Genomic DNA, 26,574 nt, shown 5'->3' with positions numbered 1-26,574 from the left:
ACCATGGGTGAGACTTTCTGGGGGTGCCTGTGTTGGGCAGTGATTTACAGCACCCCCAGCCTTTGCCCTGCTCCCAGGAGTCCCACGAATTCTTGTTTTGTTCAGGAACTGCAGCATTTACAGCAGGCTGACACCTTCCCCACCCGAGTTGTAAATCCTGGTCCAAGGCAAAGGCTCTGCTGACCTTTAGCCAGTGCCCAGCTCTGCTCTGCCAGGGTGACAGAGTGACTCCAGGGATGCTGGGCAAGACCTGCACTGGGCCATCACCCAGGGCATGGGAAGATAGATGGGGTAGGAGTGAAGTCCACCATTCCTGCACTCTTCCACATCCTACTGGTTGGCTCCCCACCACCTCAAACCGCACAGACAAAGGAATAGAGTCGCACTGCCAGAAGTAAAATGATTTATTTCTTACTGAGAGCTGGATCCTACAGGGCTAGCTGCAAGGGGCCCTTCTGATGCCACTCTGCATGTGTGTGCACTTCACACACCCACTCACACAAGTGTGCATGCACACTCCATGAAGCAGCTCATGTGCATTGACTGTTTCAAGTCCCTGTGCCACAGTGGGGTGTGGGGTGGGCAGCAGGCAGAGCCACCACAGGCTTCCCCTGACAAGCCCAGGGCACCTCATCCAAATGTGACACCCCCTGCAGACCACACAGGCAGGGCCAGCCCTGTTTCATGTCTCCAGACCCTGTTCTCTGCAGGTTGGAGAGCAGCCGTCCCCACAGGTCCCCCCTGTGCCAGATACCAGCTGGTTCCAGCAAGAGAGGAAGCTCTGGTCAGTGGGTCTGGTGCACACAACATCGTCACTTCATCCCCAAAACCACCTTCCCTCCATGTCCTTCCTCAGGCACCACCAGCCTGTGGCAGGGTCCCCAGAGTCTGAAGCATCCTTGCACCCTTGCCCAGCTGCAGCACATGGCAAGCGAGGGGTTCACACGGGAGCACAGGGGAAGGGATGGGTATCTGGGGGTGCAGCTTTGCAAACAGCCACTGTAAGCCATGGCAGAACAACTCATGCCTCTCCTGCACTCGCAGCTTTCACTCCTGCCCAGCCCCTGCCATCCTGCTGGTGTGTCCCAGACACAGCCCAGGTCCTGGCATCAGTGCAGGTCAATGGTCTCATACTCCAGGTTGTCTGAGTCCTCCAGCTCGATGCCAGGCACCAGGTTGTAATAGCTGGTTGACTGACTCATGTAGATCTTCTCCCGGTCAGCAGAGTCCTTCAGGACTTCACTCACGCTGACAGTGTCCACCTCTGGCTCACTGCCCAGCTCCTCTGCCCTTGGTGCTGGGGTGCCCAGCTGCCCTTCATGGGATGGCACCTGGGAACTGCTGGGGGATCCCACCTGTATCTCCACCTCCTCATAGAGGTCTCTGCTACTCTCCAGTGGATCCACGAAGGGCTGGAGCACAACCTGTTTCCCCAGGAGCACTTTCTTCTCAGTCCTGGAGGGAGCGGCAGGCAGCTCATAGGGGATGTAGTGGTGAGGCTCTGCAGACACTGGAACGCTGCTCCTCTCTGCCATGGCCCGGTGGCTCTGGGACCTGCTCTGCAGGCTGTAGTTTGTCTTTTTCTTCTGCCGGCAGAAGCACCAAGTGATGGTGGTGAGGATGAGGAGAGGGGGCAGGCAGATGAAGAGAGCGGTGAGACTGTGTGAGCGACACAGCTCATCCCGGGGGATGCTCTGGAGACCCACACCGTGGTAGTGCTCTGGTGTGTGGCAGATAACCTCAGCAGCCTGGCTGGACCAACCCTCCAGGTTGGTGAGCAAAGCGCAGCTGCAGTCCCAGCTGTTGTTGGAGAGCTGAAGCTGGAGCAGAGATGGCTTCAGGAGGCTGGCAGGAAGGAAGGTGAGGGCATTGAAGCCCAGGTAGACCTCCTGGACCTGGGAAGATGCTTTCAGGAAGGACTTGGGTAGCTCCTGGAGCTGGTTGCTGTCCAGATAAAGAACCCTCAAATTAGGGGCATCTTCCAGAAAGCTTCCAGGGAGACTTTCCAGCAGGTTGTGACTTAAATGTAAGACTTCCAAGGCAGGAGGGACTCCCTGTGCATTGCTGATGGCCGTGATGCTGCAGTGCGAGAGGTAGAGCTCCCGCAGCCCCTGCACCCCCACCAGTGCACCCCAGTCCAGGTGGGTGATGTTGGAGCTGGTGAAGTTGAGGCAGCAGCTCTCAGGGAGCGGAGCCTCCCGGAAAGCCTGGTAGTCCATGGGCTCTGAGCAGTTGCAGATTGGCGGTGCTGGGTCGAGGGCAAGGCCGGCAGCGAGCAGGAGGCTACCCCAGAGGGACACGGTGCCCAGCCCAGCGCCTGCGGAGAGAGCAGAGGGAACGGTGACTCCCTGTACGACCTGCCCTCCCCTTCTCTTTCTCCAGCCTTCCCGGCGGGGGAAAGTGAACCCCACTTTTCCTCCCCACCACGAAAGGACCCGGTGGCTGCAGGTCCTCCCGGAGCCGTCCCCCAGTGCCACCGTCCCCCGCCAGCCCGGGGCGGCCTCTCCCGCGACGTCCCGCTGCTCCGGCCGGGTGCCCGGGGGCAACGAGCGACCCCCGGAGCTACGGCCGTGCCCCCGGTGCCCTGCCCGGCCTCACCTGCCGCCGCTCGCCCCATCCTCCGGGGCCGCTCCGCGTCCCGCCGCGCTCCCACCGGGCGCGGCCGCCGGCTCCGCCTCGCCGCGGGGCGGCCCCGCCGCATCCCGCCCTGGCTCCGCCGCCGTCCGCCCCGGCCCGGCCCGGCCCATGGTCGCCCTTCAGCCCCCCGTGCCCAGTCCCCTCGCAGGGGTCCCGCCAGCCACGGACCCTCCAGCCACACTGTGCAGCGGCACCCCCAAATTACGTTTGACCCAGCTCCCCTGCAGTCAATCAATTTGGTGTCCCCCCTTATTCTGCCCCTCCTCCATAAGCCAGAGCACCCATCCTTTCATCATCCTTCCCCTCTCCATTCCCCAGAAACAATGTCCCTTCCCAACTTCTCCCTCTCCACCCGCTCTGCCCTGCCAGAAGCCATGTGTCCCTCCAGCCCCCTCCGTACTCCATCATCAGCCCCCCTCAAGCTCCTGGAGAGGGGCTGGGCTGGGCTCTGCTGAGTTTGTCTCTCTCCTGGGATGGGGAGAGGGCTCTGCACGGTTGAGTGCAACTGCCAGCTCCACTGGGGAAAGGATGCAGAGTGGATAATTCAGCTGGATGGGGACCAAAAAAGGGCCAGCATCGCACTCCACCACTGGACCCCTTATGAATTCCTTCCATCCCACATAAGTCCCAGGCCAGTAAGGAGGAACAGAGTCAGACACGAGCACTATATCCCACAGAAAAGCAGTGCTGGAGAGGGGAGCTCTGTTTCCACACCCTGAAAGTGCATGTGTGCTCACTGCAGGGTGAATTGGGTAAACTGAGGCAAGTGGAGTTGTACCTACAGCTCTTTGCTTTGGTACTGGTGGAGGTGGGTAAGATGGGACCTAGGCTGACCATGTGCAGTGCTGTGGTGCCTCATGGAACCTGTCCATTCCTGGGGTGCCTTGGCCTCTGCTGTTGCTGGTTCTTCTTCCCCAGCTCACCCAAAGGACCAACCACCCTCTCCATCCTCCTCCTTGGTGGCTGCAACCCCATGCCTTGCAGAGCTGTGCTGAGGGATGGGAAAACCCCACTCCTGGGGGGGGTCAGGACTGTCACCCCAATCTTGGGGAGCTTGTCTGCACCCCAGTGCTTCACTGGTGTTGCTCTTGCAGCCCGGGCATTGCATGCAGGGCACACAGCAGGGCACACAGCAGTGCCATGCAGCTGCCCTGGAAAGGCAGCTCTGATGCAGATGTGAGCTGGCATCTGGGTTCAGCTCCACTGCTCCTGATGTGGCTGAGCATCACTGAATGCTGCGAGGGTGGGGGGACCAGGCCAGGGCTGAGTATCATGGAGGACAGAGATCCCACAGCCTCGCTGGGCTCCTGTGGTATTTTACCACATGCACAGGGGAAAAAGGTTTCCTAATATGTAGATGGAATTTCCCTTGATGCAGCTTGCATTGGGTGCCTGTCCTGATTTAGCTGTACACCTCCCCAAAGAGCCTGGCTCCCTTTTCCTGTAACTACACCTAAATAGCTGCAAGCAGTCAGGAGTTCACCCCAGAACCTCCCCTTCCCCAGGCCCAACAGGCTGGTGATCTTAAACCACAGTTCCTCCCACTGCCCCAGATCAGTGATGGGAAAAACCTGTGACTGAGATGCTCTGCATCACAGGGGACCCTAGCTGCAGGTGGCAGCGGGCTGCTCCCAGGCTGCATCCCTCTTGGAGAGGAGGTGCCTCAGCCACGGCAGGACAAGGGCTGTGGGGTCCATCCATGCCCCTTGCCCAAGACCTCACCCAGAGGCAGTGGGGAGTAGGAGCAGAGATGGCAGCTCCCAGTCCCCACAGGTTCCCCCTGTGCCTCTGCGGGGAATCCCGGGACAGCCCCTGTCTGTCACATCATCCCCAGACAGGTCCCCCGGGGCCTCCCTGCACTCCTGGGTGCCTCCACCCACACATTGCCTGCTGACGCTGACTCAGCTCCGGCAGCCCCGAGCTGGGGCCTCCATCGGAAAACCTGTGATGCCACCAGTGCCCCAGGGAGCCCCGGGGCCGTGATGGAAGCAGGCAGCCTCCCCCAAGGGCAGCAGCATCCCAGCCTGCTCCTGGGCCATGGTTGCTGATGGGCAGTGGATTTGTGTGCGCTTCCCCTACAAAAGCTGGAAACCCAAGAGAAAAACCAGACAGATCTGTATCGTTTCCTGTTTCTCTTCAGGCGGGTTTTCTCTGTTTTTCTGCAGAAAAAAAAATAGGGAGTTAATTCATCTCCAGTACCCTGGGTGAAAGGGGTTGTGCTGGGAAGAACGGGACTGTTTGCCAGAGGTGCTCATGCAAAACCTTCAGCGTATTCAGGAGCACAGTGAGCATCAGTGGCGAGAGCCCTGAGGTGCCGTGGGGGGAAACTGAGGCACAGAGCAAGGGATGGTCAAACAGCCACCCTGTGTGTGGTGGGAGCAAGGGAAGGGCACCGGGATCTGCTCTTGAGGGGCTCTTGCAACAGTGCTGCTTCAGACCCGTGGGAGCTGTGGGTTTGCAGCCACCTCTGCCAGCTCCCAGGCCCGCGGGGAGGGAGAGATGCCAAGCATCCTTCCATGACCCGTTTCGGGTGGCAGCGAGGCGTGTTCTCGTCACGGCCATTAGAGAGCAGCACCGCTATGGCGCCTTGCCCGGCCACCACTGCACACCCGGCACAGCCTGGCCACCCCGCAGCACCAGAGCTCCCAGGATGGGGTGCCCAGGCACCGAGGGGCAAGGATGGTGAATCCCATCACCCCTGCATCTCCTGCTGTTCCTTGTGTGCCCAGCGCCCTAGCTGGGGTGGGCTGTGACCCTCTTTGCTTGGGCCCTGGCACAGAGTGAAAGGCTCTTGGGGAGTGTCTGCCTACATCCTTGTCACAAGGGAGGGCAGGTCAAGGCCCACAGGGGCTTTGAAATCCCTCTTTGGGCCACAACCTTTCCATGGGAGGGAGGTTGACACACGCTGGTAACAGCTGTGAGGGGATACACCCTGTGAGCAGGTGTTGTGTGTGTGCATTTACAGTTGTGCATGGGGAAGGGGCTCTGTGTGTCCTGGGAGGCAGGGGAGGGAGCTCTGCATGTTTGTGGGATCTCGGTGTGACCGTAGGGGAACCCTGAGTCAAGGGGAGGTTGTCGGTGTCTATGCCTGTAGGAGGGGGATGCATCTATTGGGGGGACCCTGTGCTGGGGGGCTGTCACTGTGTGTGCATGGGAGGGCCCCTGTGCGGTGGAGGCAGCGAGACCCTGGCTGGGCTTCCCCGCCGGTGTCACAGCCGGCAACGGGGCACCACGGCATTCCTGGAACCCCTTCCCCGTGCTGCGGCCCCTTTAAGGGCGGCGGGGGCCGCCCGGGAGGCGGGGCTTCTCGGGTGACGTCATCGCGGCCCCTGATAAAGGCGGCGGGATTCCCGGGGCGGCAGCGGCGGCGCGCGCCGGCGGGGCCACGTGCGCGGGGCGCGGCGGAGCCCCGGCCCGGGAGCCTCCTCATCCTCCCGCGCCCGCCATGGAGTCCCGCCGGCCTCTTCCCCCCTTTCGCCGCCGCCTCCCTCCCCGCGCGGCCCGCGCCCGCCCCGGCGCCGCCGCCCCGCGCGGCCGAGACCACCCGCATCATCACCGACCCGATCTCCGGCCGCTCCTACTGCAAGGGCCGCCTGCTGGGAAAGGTACCGGGAATGGGGGAAGGGGGCTGGGCTGCCGCGGAGGGCGCCGGCTGCGCCGGGGTGAGCTGGTGTGGGCGAGAGGAGAGGCGGGGGCTGCGAGCCTGCTCGACCCCCCCATTCTGGGCGGCCCGGGGCTGGATGCAGCCCCTCACCCGCCGCCCCCACCCTCCCCGCCTCTCCCGGCGGGCCCGCAGCCGTGCTGGAAGCAGTGAATCACCCCGGGCTGGCTGCGTGCCTCGGCGGCTATCGGAGCCGCATCGGTTTCGGGGCGCCCCGCGGGGTGTGCGTGGGCCGGTGGGTGCCCGGTTCCCAGGGGTGCCGGCCCGCGCCGCTCCGCCGCACGCAACTTTCCTCCGGCTGACAGCAGCGTGTGTAGGAGGAGGGTGCCGGTTCCCAGCCCGGCCCGAGCGGGCTCGGCGGCTGAGTGTGCAGATTGGAGGGTGACATCACGGCAGGAAAACCTGTCTCCATGGGGCTGCCTTTCGATGGCCTCCGGTCCCCGGGCTTCCTGCTCTGCGCAGGACTTTCCAGGTTGATCTATCATGTGGAAAGATCCAAAGTCCGGCCACAGAGGAATGAAAAATGCCCTGGAGGTTTTACAAGAAATGTGAAGAAAATACCTGGTTGAGAGCATCATAGTTCAGATCTTAGTGGGCGACGCAGCAGGAGGGAACGTGTGACGCTTGCTGGGCTCTGCTGCCAGGGAAGGGAGGAGGAGGAGGTTTGTAAGCAGGCAGGGATAAGGAGCTGTCTCTCACCCATCCGTAACCACCTCTTCCCTTGCAGGGTGGGTTTGCACGATGCTATGAAATGACAGACCTCTCCAGCAACAAAACCTATGCCGTGAAGGTCATTCCTCACAGCCGGGTGGCCAAACCCCACCAGCGGGAGAAGGTGGGTGCCATGGGGCTGGTGGGGTGCTGGGCTGGTGGGGGGAAGCAGGGGCCCTGTGCTCACCTGACACTGCTGCTCTCTTTCAGATCACCAATGAGATTGAGCTACATCGGGACTTGCATCATAAGCACATTGTCAAGTTCTCCCACTACTTTGAGGACTCAGAGAGCATCTACATCTTCCTGGAGCACTGCAGTAGGAAGGTCAGTGCTGCTGTGCCCTCCTTGGCAAAGCATCTAAACAGCCATAGCTGGTTGGAGTAGGCCTTACCCAGGTGTTTTGTCAGCACTCCCCTTCTCCTGAGCTGTCAGCTGTCACACCCTCTGAGCTCACCATAAGCTGTGTGGTTTTGCACAGCACTGGGCACTCCATCAGCTGTCCATGTTTCTCGGACTGCCTGCTCACGGTGGGGCCACCATAAAGCCAGTGGTTCCCATGGCTCTGCTGAGCAGCCACAACCTCGTGTGGGGAGTCTGCTGAGGTCATGGCTGTGAAGGAAGGATTATTTGTGAATGTGCAACTTCTGGAAGAACTGGCTTTGACCCTGCCTAGCCTATGCCTAGTCAGCAGGGCTGCCTGTTCTCCCTGCCTGCGATCACAAGCTGCCTTCTCTCCCTTTGCAGTCCCTGGCCCACATCTGGAAGGCCCGTCATACTCTGCTGGAGCCCGAAGTGCGCTATTACCTCAAACAGATCATCTCAGGCTTGAAATACCTTCACCTCAAGGGCATCCTGCACAGAGACCTCAAGCTTGGTGAGTGCTGTGGTTGGCACATGGTGTTGTGTGGGGAGCAGCTGTTCCCAAGGGACTTGTGGTGACACATCACCCTTGACTTGCAGGCAACTTCTTCATCAATGAAAACATGGAGCTGAAGGTGGGGGACTTTGGGCTGGCTGCTTGCCAGGATGTCTCTGACCAGAAGAAAAAGTACGTGTCCTGTTCCAGGGTTTCACTCTTCTTCCTCCTGTGGCTTCCCAGGAGAGCAGAGGGGCAAGGGGTCCCTCCCGGTCTTGGGAAAGGAAGCCTTAGGGCCCCTTCCTGGGGTGAGGGAGCGATTCCCCCTCCAGCTGCAGGCAAGGCGAGGGGGCTGGGGGCTTTGTGGCTCCTCCAGGAGTGAGCTTGCAGCCGTCGGGGAGAACAATGTGTTGACTATTGCTATTGTGCCTGCCCGGCTGCCGTGCCGGCTGCACAGGCTGGGACACAAAGGCTCTGTTCCTCCTCAGCTCTGGGACAGGCTCTTCCCAGCAGCTCCCCAAGAGCAGCTGCTCCTGACCCCTGTAAGCTGGAGAGGAGGGAGCCTGTATCCTTGTAGATGGAGGGGGGCTTTGGGCCACAAAGAGCAAGAGGGAGTGGGGAGAACAAGGCTGTAAGCTTGGAGCAGGGGGAGGCCCTCTATGAGGGGATGTAGAGCATGCTCTGATCTGGTGCTCTGTCCCACAGGACAATATGTGGGACCCCCAACTACCTGGCCCCAGAAGTGCTGCTGAGACAGGGTCATGGGCCAGAGTCGGATGTGTGGTCTCTGGGTTGTGTCATGTAAGTCTGTGCATGTGTGGGGAGGGGTCCAGGCACCCTGCCTGGGGTGGGGGGCAGCTGCTCTGTGGGCAGCCCAATGAGGAAGTTTTCTTGTGCTTTGCCTCGTGGCTCTGCAGTGGTTGCTGAGGGGCAGGGGAAGGGGAGTGAGTGGCTGGATCCTGCTCAGCCCCAGTTTGGAGCAGGTGCTGCGTGTAGCCATCCTGGGATGCTGTGGGGACTGTGCAAGCAAGACCTGCACGGGGCAGGTATGCTCATGCTCCAGTTCAAAGCAGGCTTGACCACACTGTGAACCTGATAAACAATGGAAAATCTCTGTGGCTGCCGTGCTGTTTGCTCAGGGAGCAATCGCTATTTCGGCACATCCAACCCCTTGCCTGGCCGCTGGCTGCAAGCTTCCTGCTCCATTTTCCACCCTGGTGGCCACGAGGGTGGGAGCAGCGGGAGCCTTTGCCTGCCAGCTCTTTGTCCTTCCTCAATGCTCCTTGCCTGTTGCTCTAAACAGTTGCTAGGAGGAAGCGTGGCCGGATGTGAGCATGGCTGTCTGGGCTGGAAGTGGTGCTCTCAGCCAGGTGTGGCCGGCCAAATGCCAATAACTTCCTTGCCTTAAGTACTGCTGAGTCACAAACCTGGTGGGGATCTGACAGTGGAATGCATGTCCCCTCCCAGGTACACCCTGCTGTGTGGGAACCCTCCCTTTGAGACCTCTGACCTCAAGGAAACCTACAGGTGTATCAAGCAGGTGGAATACACCCTCCCAGTTTTCCTCTCCCTGCCCGCCAAGCACCTCATTGCTGGTATCCTCAGGCGTAACCCCCAGGACCGCTTCACCCTCGAGGAGATTTTGGACCATGAGTTCTTCAAGGTGAGTGGGTGGGGGCCTGGGTCAAGGGACCCTTCTCCAAGTGGGATGAGGCTTTTTGGGCTGTGCAAGGTGCTGTTCTTGTCCTGTCCTAAGTCTCAGTCCTTCAAAGGGAGCAGCTGCTGTCCTGCCCAAATGCCAGCCAGAGGAACTGAGGGATCTGGTGTGCTTCTGCTGCCTTGTTGCTATAGCAAGGGGTTGTTTCCTGTACTAATGCCAGTCATGGCTCTTAGGCTTGACGGAAACACAAGCTGGCTGTCAGGAGGGATGTGAATGACTGCGGTCAGCCCAGAGCAGCTGCTCTGCCTGGAGCATGTGGCCTATGGAAACCAAACCTCTCCCTTGACCTCTCTGCAGGGCTACACGCCTGAGAAGCTCCCTCCCAGCAGCTGTGTGATGGCTCCAGAGCTGAGTCCCCCAAATCCTGCAAAGACTCTGTTTGCTAAAGTCACCAAGACACTCTTCGGGAAGAAAAAATCTAAGGGTGAGTCTGTGCCTTGCCAAGGAGCCTCTGGGTGACCCTTTCTTCAGGGAGAAGTGGATCGTGTCTTCTGCAGAGAGACCTCCTGATGCATCTCTCTGGACCCCTTGCCTAGGGATGGCACAGGCTGGGTGTGCCCCTGCCCTTCTTGTGCTGGTGGCCTGGCATGGGTGTGTGCCTGGAGAGCGGATGCTGTGCTGCAACTCATGGGGCAGTTCCTCCTGGAAGCCCTGTGTTGCATGAGAACTGGGAAGTGAAAGTGGGAGGCAGCTATCTAACTCCCTCCTTGCCTCCGTGGGCATGGGAATAGATAAGGGAGAGCTGAGCTACTGGGAGGGATGGCCTGGATGTCCCCAACCTCTGTGCTCAGCAGCATGCTCATCTCTTGCTCTCTCCTCAGCCAAGAAGGGCTCTTCAGAGGACAGGGATGACATCTCCAAGCTGGTTACTGGGCTGATGAAGACCTCAATCTGTCGGCAGATGAGCTATAAAACTGTGGAAGGGAATGAGGTGAGAACATCTCTGAGGCCATGCACACCTTTTTTTGGGGGAGCAGGCAGGACTGTGGTAAAGCCAGCTCTCTCCGCAGGCCACTCCTGTATCATGCCGCAGTGCCAGCTCCAGCCCTGTGGAGACGGTGGTGGAGGAGACGTCTCACAAGTCTGCGTCTCCCTCCATCCGGGGAACGATGGCCAGCAGCTGTGAAGGTGAGCAATACCTGCCCCAGCCACCCCAGCCTGCCCCAAGCTTCCTGTCGTGCCTGGGCTGATAGCGGGGCCAGCTGACTCAGCCTGTGATCTTCTGCCCGCAGCCTTTGAAGATTGCATCAGCGCCTCTGCCATCATCGAGTCAGCTGTCCGGCTCCTGCGGACCTGCCTCTCCTCCATGCCTCCAGGTAAACTGGTTGGACTGCTCTGGGGTGGGATAGGGTGCTGTGCATCCCCTTCCTTGTGGGATGAAGGCATGGCTGCTATTTGGGGTACAAACAGCACCCTAAATGGTGCCAGAGCCTGCTGTAGGGATCTGCTCCCCCTGGGGAGGTGAGAGGGACAGGGGCTGGCTGGCTGCTCTGCTCACCTCCTCTCTTCTCCAACAGCGGAGAAAAACCCAGCTTCCCTGGCCCGCCACGAGCACTTTGTGTGGGTGAGCAAGTGGGTGGATTATTCCAACAAGTACGGCTTTGGCTACCAGCTCTCCAACCACAGCATCGGAGTGCTCTTCAACAACGGCACGCACATGACACTTTCCCCCAACCACAGGTGAGCAGTGGGAATGGGGCTGATCTCTGTCTCTGGGGAAGCCCCTTGAGTGGGGAGTCTGTGCCAGGGTGGGCATCCCTAAAACTCATGCTGTGCTCCGTCCAGGACTGTACATTACAACCCGACCAACAGCAAACACCTGGTGTTCTCTGTGGCCGCCATCCCTGAGCAGCTACAGGGACAGATGAGTGTCTTGCGCTACTTTGCGTCCTACATGGAGCAGCATCTCATGAAGGTGAGTGCTGGGGCCCAGGGCTGGACATTGGGTCATGGCTTGACCACACCACTTGGGCTGGTTGGACTCCCTGCTTGCAGGCTGTGGCCGGGTGGACACTGAGTTGTTCCCTGGGAGTGGGGACCCCACTGAGGGGGTGCCCAGCTTTGGTGTTGTGTGTGCTGGTGGCAGTGCTCCTGTGTGTGGGACCAGTGGCTTATGCAGACCCTTCTCTCAAAGGGAGGTGACCTGCCCAGCATAGATGACCTCGGGCAGCCAGCCCTGCTCCTCCTGCAGTGGGTGAAGACTGACCAAGCCTTGCTCATGCTCTTCAGCAATGGGACCCTCCAGGTATGTGTGGGGCACAGTGGAGATGCCCAGATCTTTATGAATGATGGGGGGGGGGGGTCTTCTGGTCTGTTTTGAATCATGTCTTCCCCAGCCCATGGGGGGCTTCGGTTGGATGCTTCTGTCTGCCCCTGTGCTAGGGCTGGCTCATTCCTGCCGTGGGGCATGGGCAGGGGGATGCTCCTGGGCAGGTTGGGGAGGAGGAATGGGTTGAGGCAGGAAATGTGGCTCTATCCTGGCTCCCAACATGCTGTGGGAAGCATGGGGTTAAACCAAGCCCAACCTGTCTCCTAGGTGAATTTCTACAATGACCACACCAAGGTGATCATTAGCAAGCCTGACCACTCCTGCCTTGTCACCTACATCAACCGGGAGCGCAACTCCTACACTTACAAGCTGTGCAGCATCCAGGAGCTGGGCTGCTCTCCTGAGCTCCACCACCGCCTCAGATACATCCTCAAGCTTCTCCAAGAATGGGCTGAGGCCTAGCCTGGGACCTTGGGGGACCCTGTCTGGACACAGAGGTTTCCCACCGCCCTCCCATGGGATGGGAGGTATGATGTGGTGCTGGCTAGCCCCTGGGCACCCTGTATCCTGGTGCTCAGCTGGATTCTGGACTAAGACATGTGGATGTGGTTACAGCAGCAGGTCTGGATATCCTTGCTGCTCCCTGGCTCTGGGCAATCGCTGTCTTCCCACTGGCAGCTCCTGCTCTAGTGGTGCTGGTCTTGATGGAATGGACTGGGGTGTTACAGGGTGGTGGTGGGTGAGTGTCCTGCAGCCAGGTTTGGGGCTGGCTGGGTCTTGTTTGGGGCTGGCAACTGCCTGTGATGGGGGCTCAGGCTCCCCTGTCCTGGTTGATGCATCAGTTGCATAGACCCTCTGCATGGCCTGGAGACAGCTGCCACAGCCTTGATCTCAAACTTTGGGTGCTGTAGGGTAGGAAGAACCCCTTCCCCAGGGATGAAGGGTCCTGCCTGCCCTGCCAGGGGCTCCGTGGGCTGGTGGGTGCCATTCCACAACTGCTACACTAAGGAGGGGGCTGTGCTGGGCCCATCTGTGCCCTGTCTCTTCCCAAATTGTGAATTGTCTGGTACAACCTGAGGTTTGATAAAGGATGGGGGATGGGACCTGAGGACTTGCCTGGAGAAGCCCTCATTTTGTTGGGACCCAGGGTTGTTTCTTATTTCAAGGCAGTCTCTGCCATGTGGGACTATTTATGTATCTTATTTATATGGAATTATTTATTTTCCTGTTGGTCTGTCCACGTGCAGTTCCCCTCTCCCTGACTCGCCTCAATAAAAACTTATTTGTGTAAGGGCAAACTGTGTCTGCCTTGTTTGAAGCTGGAGTCACAAAAGGGCTTCAGCCTCTTTCTTGCTCCAGAGCTGCTTCTGCCTACCAGGGATGACCCTTCTTGCCACTGATTGTTGCTGTGGGACAAAGGCAGGGAGGCAGGATGGGTGTGAGGAGCCCAGGTGCTACCTGCACTGGTTTCATGGGACTGGCACTAAGGGCAGAGTTAGCTCTTGCTCATGAGTGTGGAGCCCTGGAGCTGCCTCAACTTCTTGTTGCTGCCAAACTCATTCCCATTCCTTTCTGCACTTGGACCCAACCCAGCTGCTCTCCTGAGCTGCAGGAGGCAGGAGCTATGACCCAGGTGATGGAGGGGTTGCCTGGGTCCTTGCACTGACATCTTCTGTGATGGGATATGAGCTGGGCATGAAGCCAGGAAAGAGCTCTGTGTAAGATTGCTTTGAAGGTGATCTGTGTAATCAATCTGCCTGGGAGCAGCTTGTGCTGTGAGAAGCAGCCTGGGCTGCTCCAACAGCCTTGGGCAGTTCCAGGGAAATCCAGCCTGTTGTTGTGTTTTGCTGCCACTTGGGTCTTTTTGCAAGCCATAGTAGTGGGAACTGCAGCGTGGGTGTGAGCTGAAGCTGGAGTGAGCATCCATATCTTGCTCCCTGCACACACCCTGGCCCAAGACTCCAGGTAAGACACAAAGCTGGACAAAACCTCTTTATTTCAGGCTGCTCTCTCCCTACAGCTCTACAAGAATGGAGAGGCACATGCTACTCAAAGTAGACCCCGTGCACTGTGGCCACAGCAAAGAGGGAGGCATTGGAGAAGGTGGCGGAGGCAAAGCTGTCAGTCTCAGGGTCCCATAGTCCCCGGCTGGCCACCACCAGGCTCTGCTGGCCCTGCTGGCCCAGCACCACCTGGCAGACCAGCTTGTAGCGGGGTGGTACCACCTCCTTGGCCCGGCTCTGCAGCAGCTCAGTCAGGCTCTGGGCTAGTGGCGCACTGCCCTGGGGACTGTACACAGTGGTCCCCAAGGCCCTGGCCAGGGTCCCCTCTAGCACCCGCTGCACCCGCTCCACATTGAACTTGCAGCCTTTGTCTGGCCCCATCCTGTAAGTGTTTTCGAGGCGGGTCTTGAGGATGGGTTGGAAAATTGGGAGCCCAGAGAAGCTAACACGTCTGTGGAGCATCCAGGGGCCAATGGAGGGACGTCTGCTCCCCGGGACCATCCCAAATGAGCTGCGGCGGCTGAGGATGGAGTTGCGGCGGGAGAGCAGCGGGGGTGGTTTGCCGTCCTCGCTGCCCTTGGCTGGGGCTGGGGGCTGGGAGCCACGGCGTGTAGTGCGCAGCGAAGGGGCTTCAGTGTTGTCTGCAGCCAGCACCTGGGCTAGCAGGGCCATCTCCGGGAAGGGCTGCTCAGCCATAGGGATGGCCTGCAAAGGAGATGACCTGAGTGAGGTGTGAGGCAGGTGTCCTGTAGCCTGTCCATCCCCCTGCCTCTCTGCTTCACTTCTCCCTGCCCTCTGCAAATCCCATGCCTCCTGGCCTGTGAGTGTGAGGCAAGATGCAGAGGGGCTGGGAGATCCGTGGCAGCTGTCTTCCCTTCTCCAGTGCCTCCATGCCCAGCAGACTTGGCCAGCTGGGGCTGAGCCAGTGCAGCTATGCATGGTCCACACAGCCCTCTGTTCTCCCGTCCCCAGCCTTTCCCCTGGCACAGGTGAGTGGCTCCTTCCCCAGTGTTCTTGTCTGCATCTGATCCCACACTTACCCTTAGTCCCACTCCCGTCCTTCCAGAGTAAACCCAGGGGCCTTGCCTCTGGCGGATGTCACTGCCCAGGACCAATCTTCGTCTTGCAAGTTGCTGTGAGCAGGGCCAAACCTGTTGTGCTCCTGGAACAAACCTGTTGTTCTCCTGGAAGGTGAAGTGTTGCTACGTGACACTGTAGGTCTCCACGGCTGTTCTGGGGCATGGTTTCTGTAACTCCTTGTTTCCTGGTCCCTGGCCAGCCCTGTTCCGCTTCACTCCTGCCCTCTCTGCACTTTCAGCTGTGCCACCACAGGGACATGGTTACTCCAGGCAGGTTACTCCTTCGACCTCAGCTCCCTGCCAGCCCTGAAAAATGCAGGCTGGCGTTGAATATGCAAGAGAAGAGCTGGCGGGGGGAGAATAGCCACTGTGATTGCTACTTTGTGCCCTAACTATGGGATGCACTGGGGCTGGGACCTCCAAGAGCTTGATTTTGCTCAGATATTTGCATCCTTTGGGTACTTATGCACCACTGCACCAAGGGACAGTCTGAGTGGGTGGGCACCCATTGAATCATATAATCACATAGTGGGTTCTGTTGTCCTTAAAGGTCATCTAGTTCCAAACCATCTGCAATGAGCAGAGATGCCACCCCTAGACCAGATTCCTCAGGGCCCTATCCAACCCAGCCCAGAACACTTCCGTGAAATGGATGGAGCACAGCCCTGCCACATGCCAGGGACCCTGCTGCTGTAATGCCCAGGGCGGGGGGGGGGGGCAGGTACCTGGGGGCTCCCGGCCCTGGCCGGGGTCTCTCTCTGCCAGTGGAGCCCAGCCCAGCTGGTACGACAGGCTGCTCCATCAATGTGCCTTTGTCTGGCCCGGCTGCCGAGCTATTTGAGGAAAGTGGAGACGGCTTTTGTGTTTCTATCTCCCATCAGAGGTATTTATAGCCTGCCTCTGACTAGCGCTGCCAAGCTCACTGCCAGCTGGACCCCATTCCCTTGGGAATGGGGCCTCAGCTCCGGGTCCCATTCCTGCCTCTCCCTCGCACCACCCACTGACAAGCAAGGGTGGATCCCTCCATGGGCAATCCCGTCCTTGGGCTGCTTGAGGCCAGCCAAGGGTTGGAGAACAGGGATGAGGCATCCCCTGGCACAGCACTTGGTCTGGGCTTAGGTGAGCAACCTAATCTAGTGGGTGGCATCCCTGCCCATGGCAGGGGGGTTGGAACTAGAGGGTCCCTTCCCACCCAAGCCTTTCTTTGAGCTGCAGGGCTCTGGCCTGGAGCATCGCAGGAGAGAACGCTTCCCCCATTTCAGGGGACAAATCTCCCTGCTGGGCTCCAGTCAGCTCCAGTGCTGCTGCTGGGGACCCAGCTATGCCCAGCGGCTTTCCATGGGGGCTGTGCAGGTGGAGGTGAGGGTGATCTCCACACGTGTGCTGCCGCGCGTGTGCTGCCTTTTCCAAAATCCCAGCTGCCTGCCTCTCTTCACCCCTATCTCCTTGCTCCACAGCAAAGCCACCAGCTTGGGACCCATGTCCCCGTGCCAGAGCCAAGCCATGAAACACGGCAAGGAATTCCACTCGCAGCAAGACGCAGCCCTGCTTCCCCATCCGGTGAGTGCCGGACGGAGCTGCCTCGGCGAGGTTGTGCTTCACGCCTCACTGTCCCATCGCTCCCTCCCACTGCCCCCCCGGCAGCCCGGCCTCCAGCTCCAGCGCTGCCTGCCAGGTTTCCCTAGCAATGGGCCGTGTCGTACGACGCAGCGTGCTGGCTTCCTCCCTGCGGCCTCCCCAGGCTGGCCGGCCTCCCGACAGCCTCCAGATTCCCTCCCGCCATCCTCCAGCCCCGTCCCGCCTGCCCGCACCGCCTTCCGCCGCCGCGCTCCCTGAGGCAGCCCATGGCCGGACCCTGCTCGGCGCGGCTGCAGGGCGACGTGGCCGCCTTCACCGCTGCCCTGCGCACCCTGGTCAACAACCCCCAGTTCAGGTGAGGGCCCGGGCCGTGCCGCCTCCCCCCAGCCACGCGGAACCCCCGGCGGCTGCTCCGTGCTGTTTTCCCGCAGCCCCGAGCTCTCCCTCGGGGAGCCCCGGGCAGCTGGTGGGGCCGACGTGGCTTGTGCGGCACTCCCCACACACCCGCATGACAACAGGAGTGCAGGGTTGCCCAGGTGTAGCCCACCCTGGACAACCATCATCTCTCAGGAGGAGGGAAAGTTCCCGGGTGTGCCCAGACCCCCTCTGTCCCTAGGCATGGTGCCAGCAGGGCAAGGCAGTGTCCCTGGATAAACCCTGTGCTGGAGCTCCTGCCCGTGCCAGGAATTGGGGTGCTGCATCCATTGAACTCCCCAGGGGAAGCTTCCTCCCTGCTCAGTTCCTCTCCCACCTGGCTTCATTGGTGCTTTACTCCAACCTCCCTGGAGGGCATTCGCCAGCCTAGCCATCCCTCCTCACAGGGTTTGGCATTCCTGCTACCTCTTGCCAGAGCAGGGAGCAGAGATGGAGATGCTGCCTTGGCTTCCCTCACCTCCATGGTATGTCCTGCCTGGCTGTAGTCCTCTTCGCCCGCTTCCTGCTGAGGCCTGCCCTGCCTATCTAAGGAACACCAGAGCTATCTAAGGAAATCCCCATTCCTGCTGAAATTTTTGGCCACCCAGAAGAGAAATCCCAGTGAAACCCCCCCAGCCACAGCACCAGGCAGTGGGGGAGTGGCTGGCAGTGCCTGGTCATTCTCAGCCTACATCCTGCTGCTCGCATCTTGCAACCCGCAGCCCTTATCTAACGTCCTGCAATCTGCATCCTGCAACCTGAAATCTGTGTCTTCATCCATCTACTTCGTCCCACATCCTGCATGCTTTCTCCTACAGTCTGTACCTCACAGTCTACACTCTGTAGCCTTTGTTCTGCATCCCACATCCTGCAACCTTCATCCCACACCCATCCTGCAGCCTGTGTCCTGCATCCCAGACCTTGCATGCCATAATCACAGCTGGCATCCCACATCTCACAGCCTGTATCCTGCCCTTCTTGGCCTGTGGACCTCAACCACAGAACAGTTTATCACGGTCCCCCTTGCAGTAGCAGTCATGAAGGCCCCATCAGGCTCTGCTCACACCACCCATCCTGCCCCAGCTGTGTGTCTCCTGGTAGACACTTGGGATGGCCCAGATATCCTTCTGGTGGGCACATCCACCTCCCTGTGGGGCACTCTGAGGGTCAGGCCATGGATTTGTGCATGTCTTCATGGCAGCCAGAATTTGGGTGGCACCTTCTGCTCATTGGCCTGCTGGGATGGAGGAAGGGACAAGGGGATGGATGGGCCATGGCCACAGGTGCACACATGCTGGAGACTCCCTCTCCTTTGCCTGCTTCCTTTCCCCTGATCTTGCCCCCCTTTCCTGGGGCCATGGAGCTGGGAAACCCTTTTAGGGAGAGGAGTGTTATAGGGGATCAGGGCAACAGGATGGGCCCTGTGCCCCAGTGTGTGCCACAGGCTGCCGTGCTGGGCCAGTGCCAGCCGTGCTGGCAGCTATGCCAGAGGCTTCGAATCCCTGAGATGATGAGTCAGTTCCCATGAGTCAAGGAGGCTGATCCCGGTGACAGCCACACTTGCCTTGGCTCCGCTGTGCCAAAAGAGAAAGTCACTTTCTCCAGCTGTCCTTGCCTTTCTCTGCCCTGCTCAGTGCCAGCACCCTGGGCTCTCTGTGCCAGTACCTAGGGCTCTCCGTGTTTGCCAGAGGACCTGTCTTGCTCACCTTGCCTGCAGCATTCAAATAACTGGAAAGAGCCGCCAACAAGGTCTCTCCTCTGTGCCCCTGTTGGGACAAACCCCTGGGTTAAAATTAAAGGGTACTGCCCCACTGCGACAGGCACTCAGCAGGTCCCTTCCTGTGTGCCCTGTCCCAGCCCAGGGCAGGCTGTGCCCTTGCTCTCCAGGCAGTGTGTCCCTCACAGTCCCCTCTCCCCCGCAGTGATGTGATGTTTGTGGTGGGCCGGGAGCAACAGAAGGTGTTTGCGCACCGCTGTGTGCTGGCGTGCCGCTGCCAGGCGTTCCGCGGGATGCTCAGCCAGGTGCCAGTGGGCAGCCAGGACTCCTCCAGCAGCGTCCCACCCCAGGGCCCCTTCATCCTGGGCAACGTGCAGCCTGAGGTCTTCCTGGCTGTTATCGAGTTCCTTTACACCAACAGTGTCACCCTCAACAGTCACATCGTGAGTGGGGATGGGGCTGGTGGGGGCGATGGACATGGGAGGGACAAGAGGGGGATGCAGGGGAAGGGGGTGCTTTGCAGCTCTGGGTGTGCTAAAGTTGGAGGAGATGGTCTGTGTGATGTTCTCTGGCTGGCTAACAGTGCAATGAATGTGTGGGGTCTCAACCCAGCACAGTGGGGTGTCCAGAGCACCTTGTCCCAGCCCTGGGACATCTGGCTGTGCACACCCTGGATGGTGGGAATGAGGACACCACAGCAGGAGACCTAAAGTTTTCTCCATGCAGCAGCCTTATCATCCATGCCCCACTCGAGAGCTCCCACGGAGGCAGGAGCACACCTGCCCTTTACCCTGGGCTGCTCTGCCCATCCATGCCCCTGCACACTGATGCTCACAAGGTCCCCCTTGCCTGCAGGCTCTGGAGGTGCTGACCTCATCAGTGGAGTACGGCTTGCAGGACCTGTGCAAGGTATGACCCTTAGGCTGGGGGCAGTGGTCCCTGAGTGTCCCCGGACTGGGCAGCACCCCAAGATGATCCCTGCATGGCTGGTAGCTGGAGGTGCCTCTGAGGAAAGCACCATGGTGCATCATGCAGGCTTGGCCCTGCTTCTCGATCCTGGAAGGTCTCTCCAGTGGGATCCCCCTTGGGAGGGTGCAGCAGCGGCTGGGAATCCCACAGGGGAATCCCGAGAAATCATGGGGAAGGACATGGAGTTTCACATCTCCTGCATAGCAAAGGTCAGAAGGAAAGCCCCTGTGCCATCACCCACGCATGATCTCCGGTCATCTGACAGGATGATGCAGTTAAAGAGAGCCCTGATCCTTGGGCGCAGTCAGCACCCCAGCTGTGGTGCTGCCAAGGGGATGCTGCTTCGGGTGGGAAGGTTTAGGGAAGGCAGCAGGGAGCAGAGAGGAAGGGTGGGAGCTGGATGAGGAGGGGGCAGGGAGCTGGACCAGCTCGGTGTTGGGGAGGACAGCCAGGCCACGTCATCAGCCTGATTCCTGAATTACAGCCTGGCTGTACACGTGACTTGCCATCTCACACCCAGAACTTCCCCTCCCTCCCTGTCGTGCCGGGAAAGTACCTCAGGAGCTGAGGAATCATGGGATCCTCTCTGCCAGGGCAGTGGGATGGGACCTGTGGGAACAAGCTCAGCAAAAACCCAGATGTGGCACAGGGCTGTCAAACAGCTGTCTGGGCAGGGAAGGAATATAAGGGGTATAGCAGAAAGGGGGATCTAGTGCTCCTGTCACATGAGTCACACCTCACCACCCAGCAAATGCATCCTGAGGGGGATGACCTGCATAGAGGAGGGATGGGAGGGAAAGGGGCTGACCAAGGACAGCTGGGGAAACCATGGCAGTGTGCCCAGCTGCAGGGTGACCTCATATCCCTCCTGCCAATGACTCAGGGCCCTTCTGCCCCATGTGCCAGCTTCTCCCTGCATGTCACATCCCCTTGGGTTTCCCAGAGATTCTGGTAGGCAGCTGAGATAGGCAGGAGAGATGTCCCACTCACTGATAAACATGCTGGTCTGGCTGCATCCCACCTGCATCATCCTTGTATGGGATGCAGCTGGAGATGCTGGTCCCCCAGCAGTCACAGCCAGAGCACAGCTGGCAGGCAGGGCTGGGGCAAAGCTGAGGTCACTCAGTGCACTGCAGCTGGCACCAGGATTGTGCCCTGTGGCAGGACATAGATAGCATTTGTAGACAGGGTTTGGGACCTGCCTGGGGCTGTCAGATTGGCTGGGTTTGGTCACATCAATCTTGGTCCCTGGCTCCATCAGTGGCCAAGCTGGCTGCCCACATCCACACTGCAAGACCTCATCCCACAGGCCATTGCTTATGAAACCCTTGAGGGGCTGGAGGTGCCACATTCCATGTGCTGGGGGCTCAGGGGATGCTGACAGTTGTGTGGGTGGATGGCAGGGTTGTGTCCCTCCCTCTGCCCACCCTCTCTCTGTCTGCCTTCCAGCTCTGTGTCAAGTTCATCAAGGACACACTGAGTGTGGAGCAGGTCTGCGAGGCCCTGCAGGTGAGAGTGACACCAGAAGGGTCACAAAGGGTTAAAAATAACCTGTACAATTTTGGGGCAGGAGCAGACTTGACCCTCCTGTTCTCAGCTGGACAGTGGGCTGGATTTTCCATTCACCCTTGGCCTGGCAGCTGCCCTACCAGCTCCCAGACCACTGGGATTATACCAGGGAAGCAAGGGACAGTGGGGCCACCAGAGCCTAGCAGAGAAGTGTCTTCACACTGCCCTGAGCAGGGCTGGCCAGAACTCCCCAGTGCTAGGGCTTTGTCATCATCTGCATGAAACTGGGAGGCACTGGGTTTTGGGGAGCCAGTCCCAAAACCCCTGCTGAGAGGTGAGGCACCTAAAAATAGCCTTGGGAAGATCCTAATGGCCCTGGCCATGCTACTTCGTGGGACCAAGGCTGCTCCCCTGAGAAGGGGGATTTGTTTCATCTCCCATGAGCTGAAACAATCTTGGGGTGAGGTGCCTGCCCCAGAACACAGAGCTCCAGCCAGATGTGATGCCAGACCACTGCAACATAAACAGAGCTAAAACTGGTCCAGAGGAAACAAAACAAGAAACCCCAAAACCCCAGAACAAAACAAACCTGAAGAAAACAGCTTGCCTTCCCTCCCCACTTACGTCAGTGCTGGTCCCCTGCTGTGGTGGAGGGGGAGGTGATGTTCACCCTGCCTGTGCTGGTCCCGAGTACCCCACACACTGCTGTGGGGGGTAGGGACATGCCCTCCTGGTAACCAGATGGGCCATGCCAGCCCTGGGACAAGCGTTGCTCAGTAGAGCCAGGAGAAAATGGGAGCAACCCCAAATTCCTGCTGCAGTGAGGGATGGCAGCTGTGGGTCAGGCTGGGGCTGGCACCTCAGCTGGCCTGGGGCACTTTGTGGGGGTGCTTTAAGCTGACCCTGTGCCCACACAAGGAGCACTGGGGACTGATGGTTTCACATGCCTGCAGTGTGACCTTGTGAGAACAACACCAGGGCCTCTCCCCCACTGTGGGCTGTGTGATGTCCCTGAGCAGTGGTGGAAAATCACACGTGCTGCTGAGGGTGGGGCTGGGTGACCGTTGTGGGCGTTAGAGCCACCAGAACATTTGTTGTGGCGTAGGCCAGAAAAGGAGGGGACCTTGGCATCCCTTCCTCCCTACACTCTTACCATGGTACCCAACCCAGAGGGATGTCTGCCTCACCTGTGTCCCTGAGAGTGCCCATGTTTCTGTAGGGCTTTGGCAGGGAGTCCCTCCTGCCCTGGACCCCTTTGCAGTGTCTGTGTTGTCTCACAGGCTGCGGTGACCTATGGGCAGGTGGACCTCCAGCAGCACTGCCTGGCCTTCATCGAGGGCTGCACTGCGGTACGTGATGGGGGAGCATGGTGTGGGGTATCCCAGGGCATGGCGGGGCATGTGGCATGGAGAACACTGCATGAGGCGAGGGAGCAGGGCCCCTAAGGATGGGATGCCTGGAGGCTGGGAGGGGAGCAAAGGGTGTTTGGAGAGAAGATGCTGCATGACGGGCAGAGGCAGGCTGGGGGGTACTGGAGTGCCAGGGGATTGGAGTTTGGGTTGGGGAATGCTGGGGTGCCAGGCAGGGATTGCACCAGGATGTGTCTGATGGATGGGGGTGGTGGTTGTGTGGGGTCCTGGTTACAGTTCCTGGTGTTGTGGTGTGCTGGCAGGCAGTGGTGCAGACACAGGGCTTCCGTGAGCTCTCCGACGTGGTGTTGGCGCGGGTGCTGCGCAGTGACCGCCTGGCTGTGGACGAGCTGGACCTGGTGCAGGCTGTGCGGGAGTGGGCACACGTCAGCTCGGTGAGTGTCGCACAAGCAGGGACCACCCAGGGGTGCCTGGGCCCCCACCAGCCTGGGCTGGGAATGTAGGCACCCTTCCCCTGAGCCCAGGGGTCTGTGATACACACAGAAGCTGTGTCACTCCCCCCAGGCCCCTGCCTTCCTTGGTGCCCAGGACATCACCAGCCTCATCCCTCACATCCTGTTGTCTGACAGGCTGTCCTGGAGCGTCCGGTGCCAGAGGTGGCTGCCCTGCCCGTGAGGGAGCTGCGTCTGCCCTTGCTGGCACCCAGTGAACTGGTGACACTGGAGAGCTACAACCAGCAGGACCTCCTCATCCCGGTGAGCTGCTGACTGTTTGTAGGGTCTCCTGACTGACCTCCAGGGGCTGGAGGATGCTGCAGGATGGGCTGGGGAGGACCATGCTGTGGCCATGCTGATGCCCTCATCCCTCTCCCCATCCCCACAGGTGGAGAACATCGCGGCAGCCTGGCGTGCCCACGCACTGAGGAAGGGCAGTGGGGTGCCCTCCCGCCTCTGCCGTCCCCGCCGGGGCACGCGGCCCCGTGACCATCACCGTCACCTCGAGCCACACGCCAAGTAGGAGCTGGCAACGAGTTTTGTCCAGCCCAGCCAGGGGCTCTGCAGCGGAGCAGGGTGTGGGGGCTGGGCACGGATGCTTCTGCGGCCAAGAGCATCGATAAGGTGCTTTGTCCCATGTCACAGCGTTAGGGCCAGGGCAGGATGCCTGGGTCACCCCAGAAAGTGATGTAGGGGCGGTGGGTAGGGTAGATCTGGGCTATGTGATGGGTGCAAGGACACTGCAGGCGGCCCAGGCAGTGACCCCACGGTGTCGGGGCTGCAGGGATCCCTGCGGGATGGGGACCCAAGATGAGCTTCCCCTTCCCCGCGGCCGTGCTGCCCTCCCCCGGCAGCGGGGCCATGCTGCAGCGGGAGAGGGATCCGGCACCTGCCCGGGCAAGGGCACGGGGACCCTGGGGCTTGGAGGTGGGCAGGTAGGAGGGGACACACGGGCATCTTTGCACGCACCGCCGCACCGACAGGCTCCCATCCCCCGCGCCCCCCAAGCCCTGCCAGCAGGCCACACACACGTAGGACAGGCTGCCAGCCCCCCATGTGCCACACACACTCTACACACGGTGTGCAGCCCCCCCTTGCACCCCCCATCGTGTGTGTGCTCACAGAGCTGGGTCTGTCTCAAGCACACATACCCCCCTTCCAGCTGTGTTCCCCAGGAGAAAGGGCCGGACACAGCAGGTAATTTATATATAATATATATATTTACTCTTTAAAAATAAACCTTCGGTCCCCACTACCGCCTGTACAAACTACAAAAATAAACCTTTGCTCTTTTTGATATAAATAACTTAGATGGCGTGTTGGGGGGGAAGGGCTGCCCGCCGTGCCCACGCCTGGCACGGGGACAGGGTCCCCAAGGCCACCCCTGCTCAGCGGCAGTGTTGGGGGTCTGGGGGGGCTGGGGCCGCAGGCACAGCAAACACCGCTGGAGTTAAAGTGCTGGGTAACGGCGCGGACAGTGCCCGGGATGGGGACGGGGACGGGGACAGGGGCTGGCTGCAGGGACAGCCCCGTTGCACGGGGACACGGTGAGAAATACGGTTTCCCAGCAAGATGTGCCTGGTGGCACCGTGGGAGCCCACATCAGCATGCACTGTCCTGTGCGTGCTCAAGCCTGTGCCATCCCCTGGGCAGAGCACGAGTGTGATACGGGGGGGCTGTGATCATGGGACAGCTCAGGGGCTTGGCGCAGCAAGGACCACTCCAAGGATCTCCCCCTTCCAAAACCCCGCCTGTGCTTTGGGGAGCAACAGGCTCCCTTTCTCCACTGTGGCACATCCATGATCTCCAGCCTTCCCATCCTTGCCGCTGGGGAAACTGAGGCACGGACTAGCATGTTGGAAGGGGTGAGCTGCCCGTGGAGTGGGGGCATGAACAGGTCTGTGCCCCTGGGTTCCTGCTGCCTCCAGTGGGCAAAGGGTCTGCCCGCTCCCTGCCTGCACCCTGGGCAGCCAGGCGAGGCTGTAGGCTGAGAAATAAATCTTTTAAAATAAGCTTAAAAATATATATCTCTCTATAGATAGTTTCCCTTTGCAATAAATAAAGGTGAGGGTGCCCACCCCAGGCCTTGCCCATGGCATGCCAGGGCATAGCTGGCTCTGGGGCTGCCCCCTTATCGGGACAGGGGGCATCAGGGCACCCTGTTGGGGTACCCCAGCTCATGGCCCGGGATGGGTGGTCCCGGGAGGAGGTGATGGGGAGCAGGCAGTGACCCCACAGAGGGGGAGCTGGCATGGCACCAAGTCCACCTTGCCAGCAGCTCCAGAAACAGAGGGGGGAGTTAGTGCTTCCATTTCTGGGGGGCAACAAGCCCAGGGCAGGATAACCCCAAGCCCTGGGTGACGAGACATGGCACCAACGGTACAGCCTCAGGTGAGGGACACGCGGGCACGGCGTGGCCTGCACACAGCTTGCATAGAAGTGCCAGCCTGCCCTGCCAAGCCCCGGTGCAGGGTGCAGGGGGGCCGGTCCTCCTCGGCCAAGACCGCTCCGGCAATTAGCAGCACGACGCGGGCGACCCCGCTCTGCACCCTCCTGTGCCCACCGGGTGCTGGGGAGATGCTCTGCCCAGGAACCAGCAATCTGCAGGGAGAGAGATTCGGGAGGTCACTTGGATCCCTCCACACCCAGCTCACACCCCCACGCTGCCATACACCAGCCCTGGGTAGGGTGTCCCCAAGCTCACCTAGCGCCGGGCACCTGCCCCGTGGTGTCCCATGTTCTGCATCTCAAAGGTGTCAGGCACAGCAGTGCCACTGGTGCTGGGCTCGTCCAGGCAGTCCCGCTCACTGCTGGTGAAGCCCTCAGGGCTGAAGTTGGGGTAGGAGCCAGGCAGTGTGGGGTGTAGGGCCACCGTCACCGATGCAGTGGCCGTGACGGTGGTGTAGCTGCCGGCAGGACCCTGCAGGTGGGTGCTGTAGGTGGGCAGGGCTGCGGGGGGGGCTGGCCGGGTGCCTGGCGGGCCGGGCTGCGGGTGCTCTCGGGGCAGTGTGGTGCACGGCTCCCCGAAGGGCAGGGGGGCTGCAGGCTGAGGGCCAGAAGCCTCTTTCTTCCCCTGAACCTCCAGGCTGTCCTTGTAGGGCTTCAGCACCTGGAGGGGGAACGTGAAGCATGAGGATGAATGTGAGCATCCCTCTGGCAACACCACCAGCCCCTGTCCCCCAGCTCTATCCATGACCCTCTCCCTGGGGATGCAGGGGAGCTGGCAATGCCACAATGGGCAGAGACACTCACGGTGATGCGGGGGAAGCTGGGGTCCTTGCCAGCCTCCAGTAGGATGTGTGCCGGGGCAGGGGGCACGATGAAGGGTCCCCGTGGGCTGCCTGGCCCCACGCTCTCCGTGTAGTGCTCTGTGTCCGAGGCCTCAGGGAAGGTGGCGGGCCAGGCTGGAGCGCGCCGGACATACATTGCCCCAGGGCCCAGGCATGGGGGTACCGACTCCGGTGGGGGTAGGCAGGGGCCATTATCCACCAGGGATGCCTGGGGAGAGAAGACAGGTCAGAGGAGCCAGGGACAGAGGAGTATGGAGAAGTAGGGAGTATGGGTTGATGTGAGGATGGGGATGC

At 60.2% G+C, this 26,574-nt stretch overlaps 5 protein-coding genes across 6 annotated transcripts in view; 2 read left to right on the top strand and 3 right to left on the bottom strand.

Moving 5' to 3' along the window:
• Nucleotides 1-386: 386 nt before the first annotated feature.
• Nucleotides 387-7,019, bottom strand: LOC104695254 (leucine-rich repeat-containing protein 3B-like). Of its 2 annotated transcripts, none has more exons than XM_010408927.4 (2): nucleotides 6,860-7,019; nucleotides 387-2,317 (listed from the first exon to the last, which is right to left on the bottom strand). In XM_010408927.4, the coding sequence occupies exon 2, from the start codon at nucleotides 2,217-2,219 to the stop codon at nucleotides 1,110-1,112; it is 1,110 nt and encodes a 369-aa protein (XP_010407229.2). In that variant the 5' UTR covers nucleotides 2,220-2,317; nucleotides 6,860-7,019; the 3' UTR covers nucleotides 387-1,109. The 2 variants fall into 2 exon arrangements, with proteins under 2 accessions (XP_010407229.2, XP_039412169.1); XM_039556235.1 differs by lacking the exon at nucleotides 6,860-7,019 and adding an exon at nucleotides 2,599-2,637.
• Nucleotides 5,724-13,155, top strand: PLK3 (polo like kinase 3). The gene is made up of 15 exons (XM_039556234.1): nucleotides 5,724-6,242; nucleotides 7,026-7,133; nucleotides 7,220-7,336; nucleotides 7,757-7,886; nucleotides 7,973-8,060; nucleotides 8,574-8,669; nucleotides 9,336-9,531; nucleotides 9,886-10,012; nucleotides 10,410-10,519; nucleotides 10,599-10,716; nucleotides 10,821-10,904; nucleotides 11,106-11,268; nucleotides 11,374-11,503; nucleotides 11,723-11,833; nucleotides 12,125-13,155. Exons 1-15 carry the CDS (start codon nucleotides 5,739-5,741, stop codon nucleotides 12,317-12,319), a joined length of 2,277 nt encoding a protein of 758 aa, XP_039412168.1. The 5' UTR covers nucleotides 5,724-5,738; the 3' UTR covers nucleotides 12,320-13,155.
• A 681-nt stretch (nucleotides 13,156-13,836) lies between these two features.
• Nucleotides 13,837-15,272, bottom strand: DYNLT4 (dynein light chain Tctex-type 4). Its single transcript, XM_010408926.3, has 2 exons — nucleotides 14,901-15,272; nucleotides 13,837-14,565 (listed from the first exon to the last, which is right to left on the bottom strand). The coding sequence occupies exon 2, from the start codon at nucleotides 14,554-14,556 to the stop codon at nucleotides 13,903-13,905; it is 654 nt and encodes a 217-aa protein (XP_010407228.1). The 5' UTR covers nucleotides 14,557-14,565; nucleotides 14,901-15,272; the 3' UTR covers nucleotides 13,837-13,902.
• A 1,339-nt stretch (nucleotides 15,273-16,611) lies between these two features.
• BTBD19 (BTB domain containing 19) lies at nucleotides 16,612-24,200 on the top strand. Its single transcript, XM_039556108.1, is given in 10 exon segments — nucleotides 16,612-16,671; nucleotides 16,674-16,763; nucleotides 16,766-16,872; nucleotides 18,854-19,091; nucleotides 19,504-19,557; nucleotides 21,067-21,126; nucleotides 22,407-22,475; nucleotides 22,799-22,930; nucleotides 23,126-23,251; nucleotides 23,379-24,200. Coding segments are annotated over 10 exon segments (1,056 nt in total). The 5' UTR covers nucleotides 16,612-16,626; the 3' UTR covers nucleotides 23,514-24,200.
• PTCH2 (patched 2) overlaps nucleotides 24,189-26,574 on the bottom strand; it is a 21,576-nt gene continuing 19,190 nt past the window's right edge. Inside the window, 3 exon segments of the mRNA XM_039556107.1 lie at nucleotides 24,189-25,591; nucleotides 25,695-26,099; nucleotides 26,243-26,488. Of these exon segments, the coding sequence (XP_039412041.1) occupies nucleotides 25,695-26,099; nucleotides 26,243-26,488 (651 nt within the window). The 3' untranslated portion in view covers nucleotides 24,189-25,591.

The sequence above is a fragment of the Corvus cornix genome, chromosome 8 (assembly GCF_000738735.6).
Source record: "Corvus cornix cornix isolate S_Up_H32 chromosome 8, ASM73873v5, whole genome shotgun sequence".
NCBI lineage: Eukaryota > Metazoa > Chordata > Aves > Passeriformes > Corvidae > Corvus > Corvus cornix.
Note: the sequence above shows the minus strand (reverse complement) of the source record. Positions and strands in the feature narration are given on the sequence as shown.

Excerpts from the sequence above, each read along its gene's own strand:
- PLK3 (XM_039556234.1), top strand. The coding sequence starts at position 5,739 with ATGCATCTATTGGGGGGACCCTGTGCTGGGGGGCTGTCACTGTGTGTG. Across the intron at positions 7,337-7,756 it reads TGGAGCACTGCAGTAGGAAG|TCCCTGGCCCACATCTGGAA; the intron begins GTCAGTGCTGCT and ends CTCCCTTTGCAG. Across the intron at positions 10,520-10,598 it reads AAACTGTGGAAGGGAATGAG|GCCACTCCTGTATCATGCCG; the intron begins GTGAGAACATCT and ends CTCTCTCCGCAG.
- DYNLT4 (XM_010408926.3), bottom strand. The coding sequence starts at position 14,556 with ATGGCTGAGCAGCCCTTCCCGGAGATGGCCCTGCTAGCCCAGGTGCTG.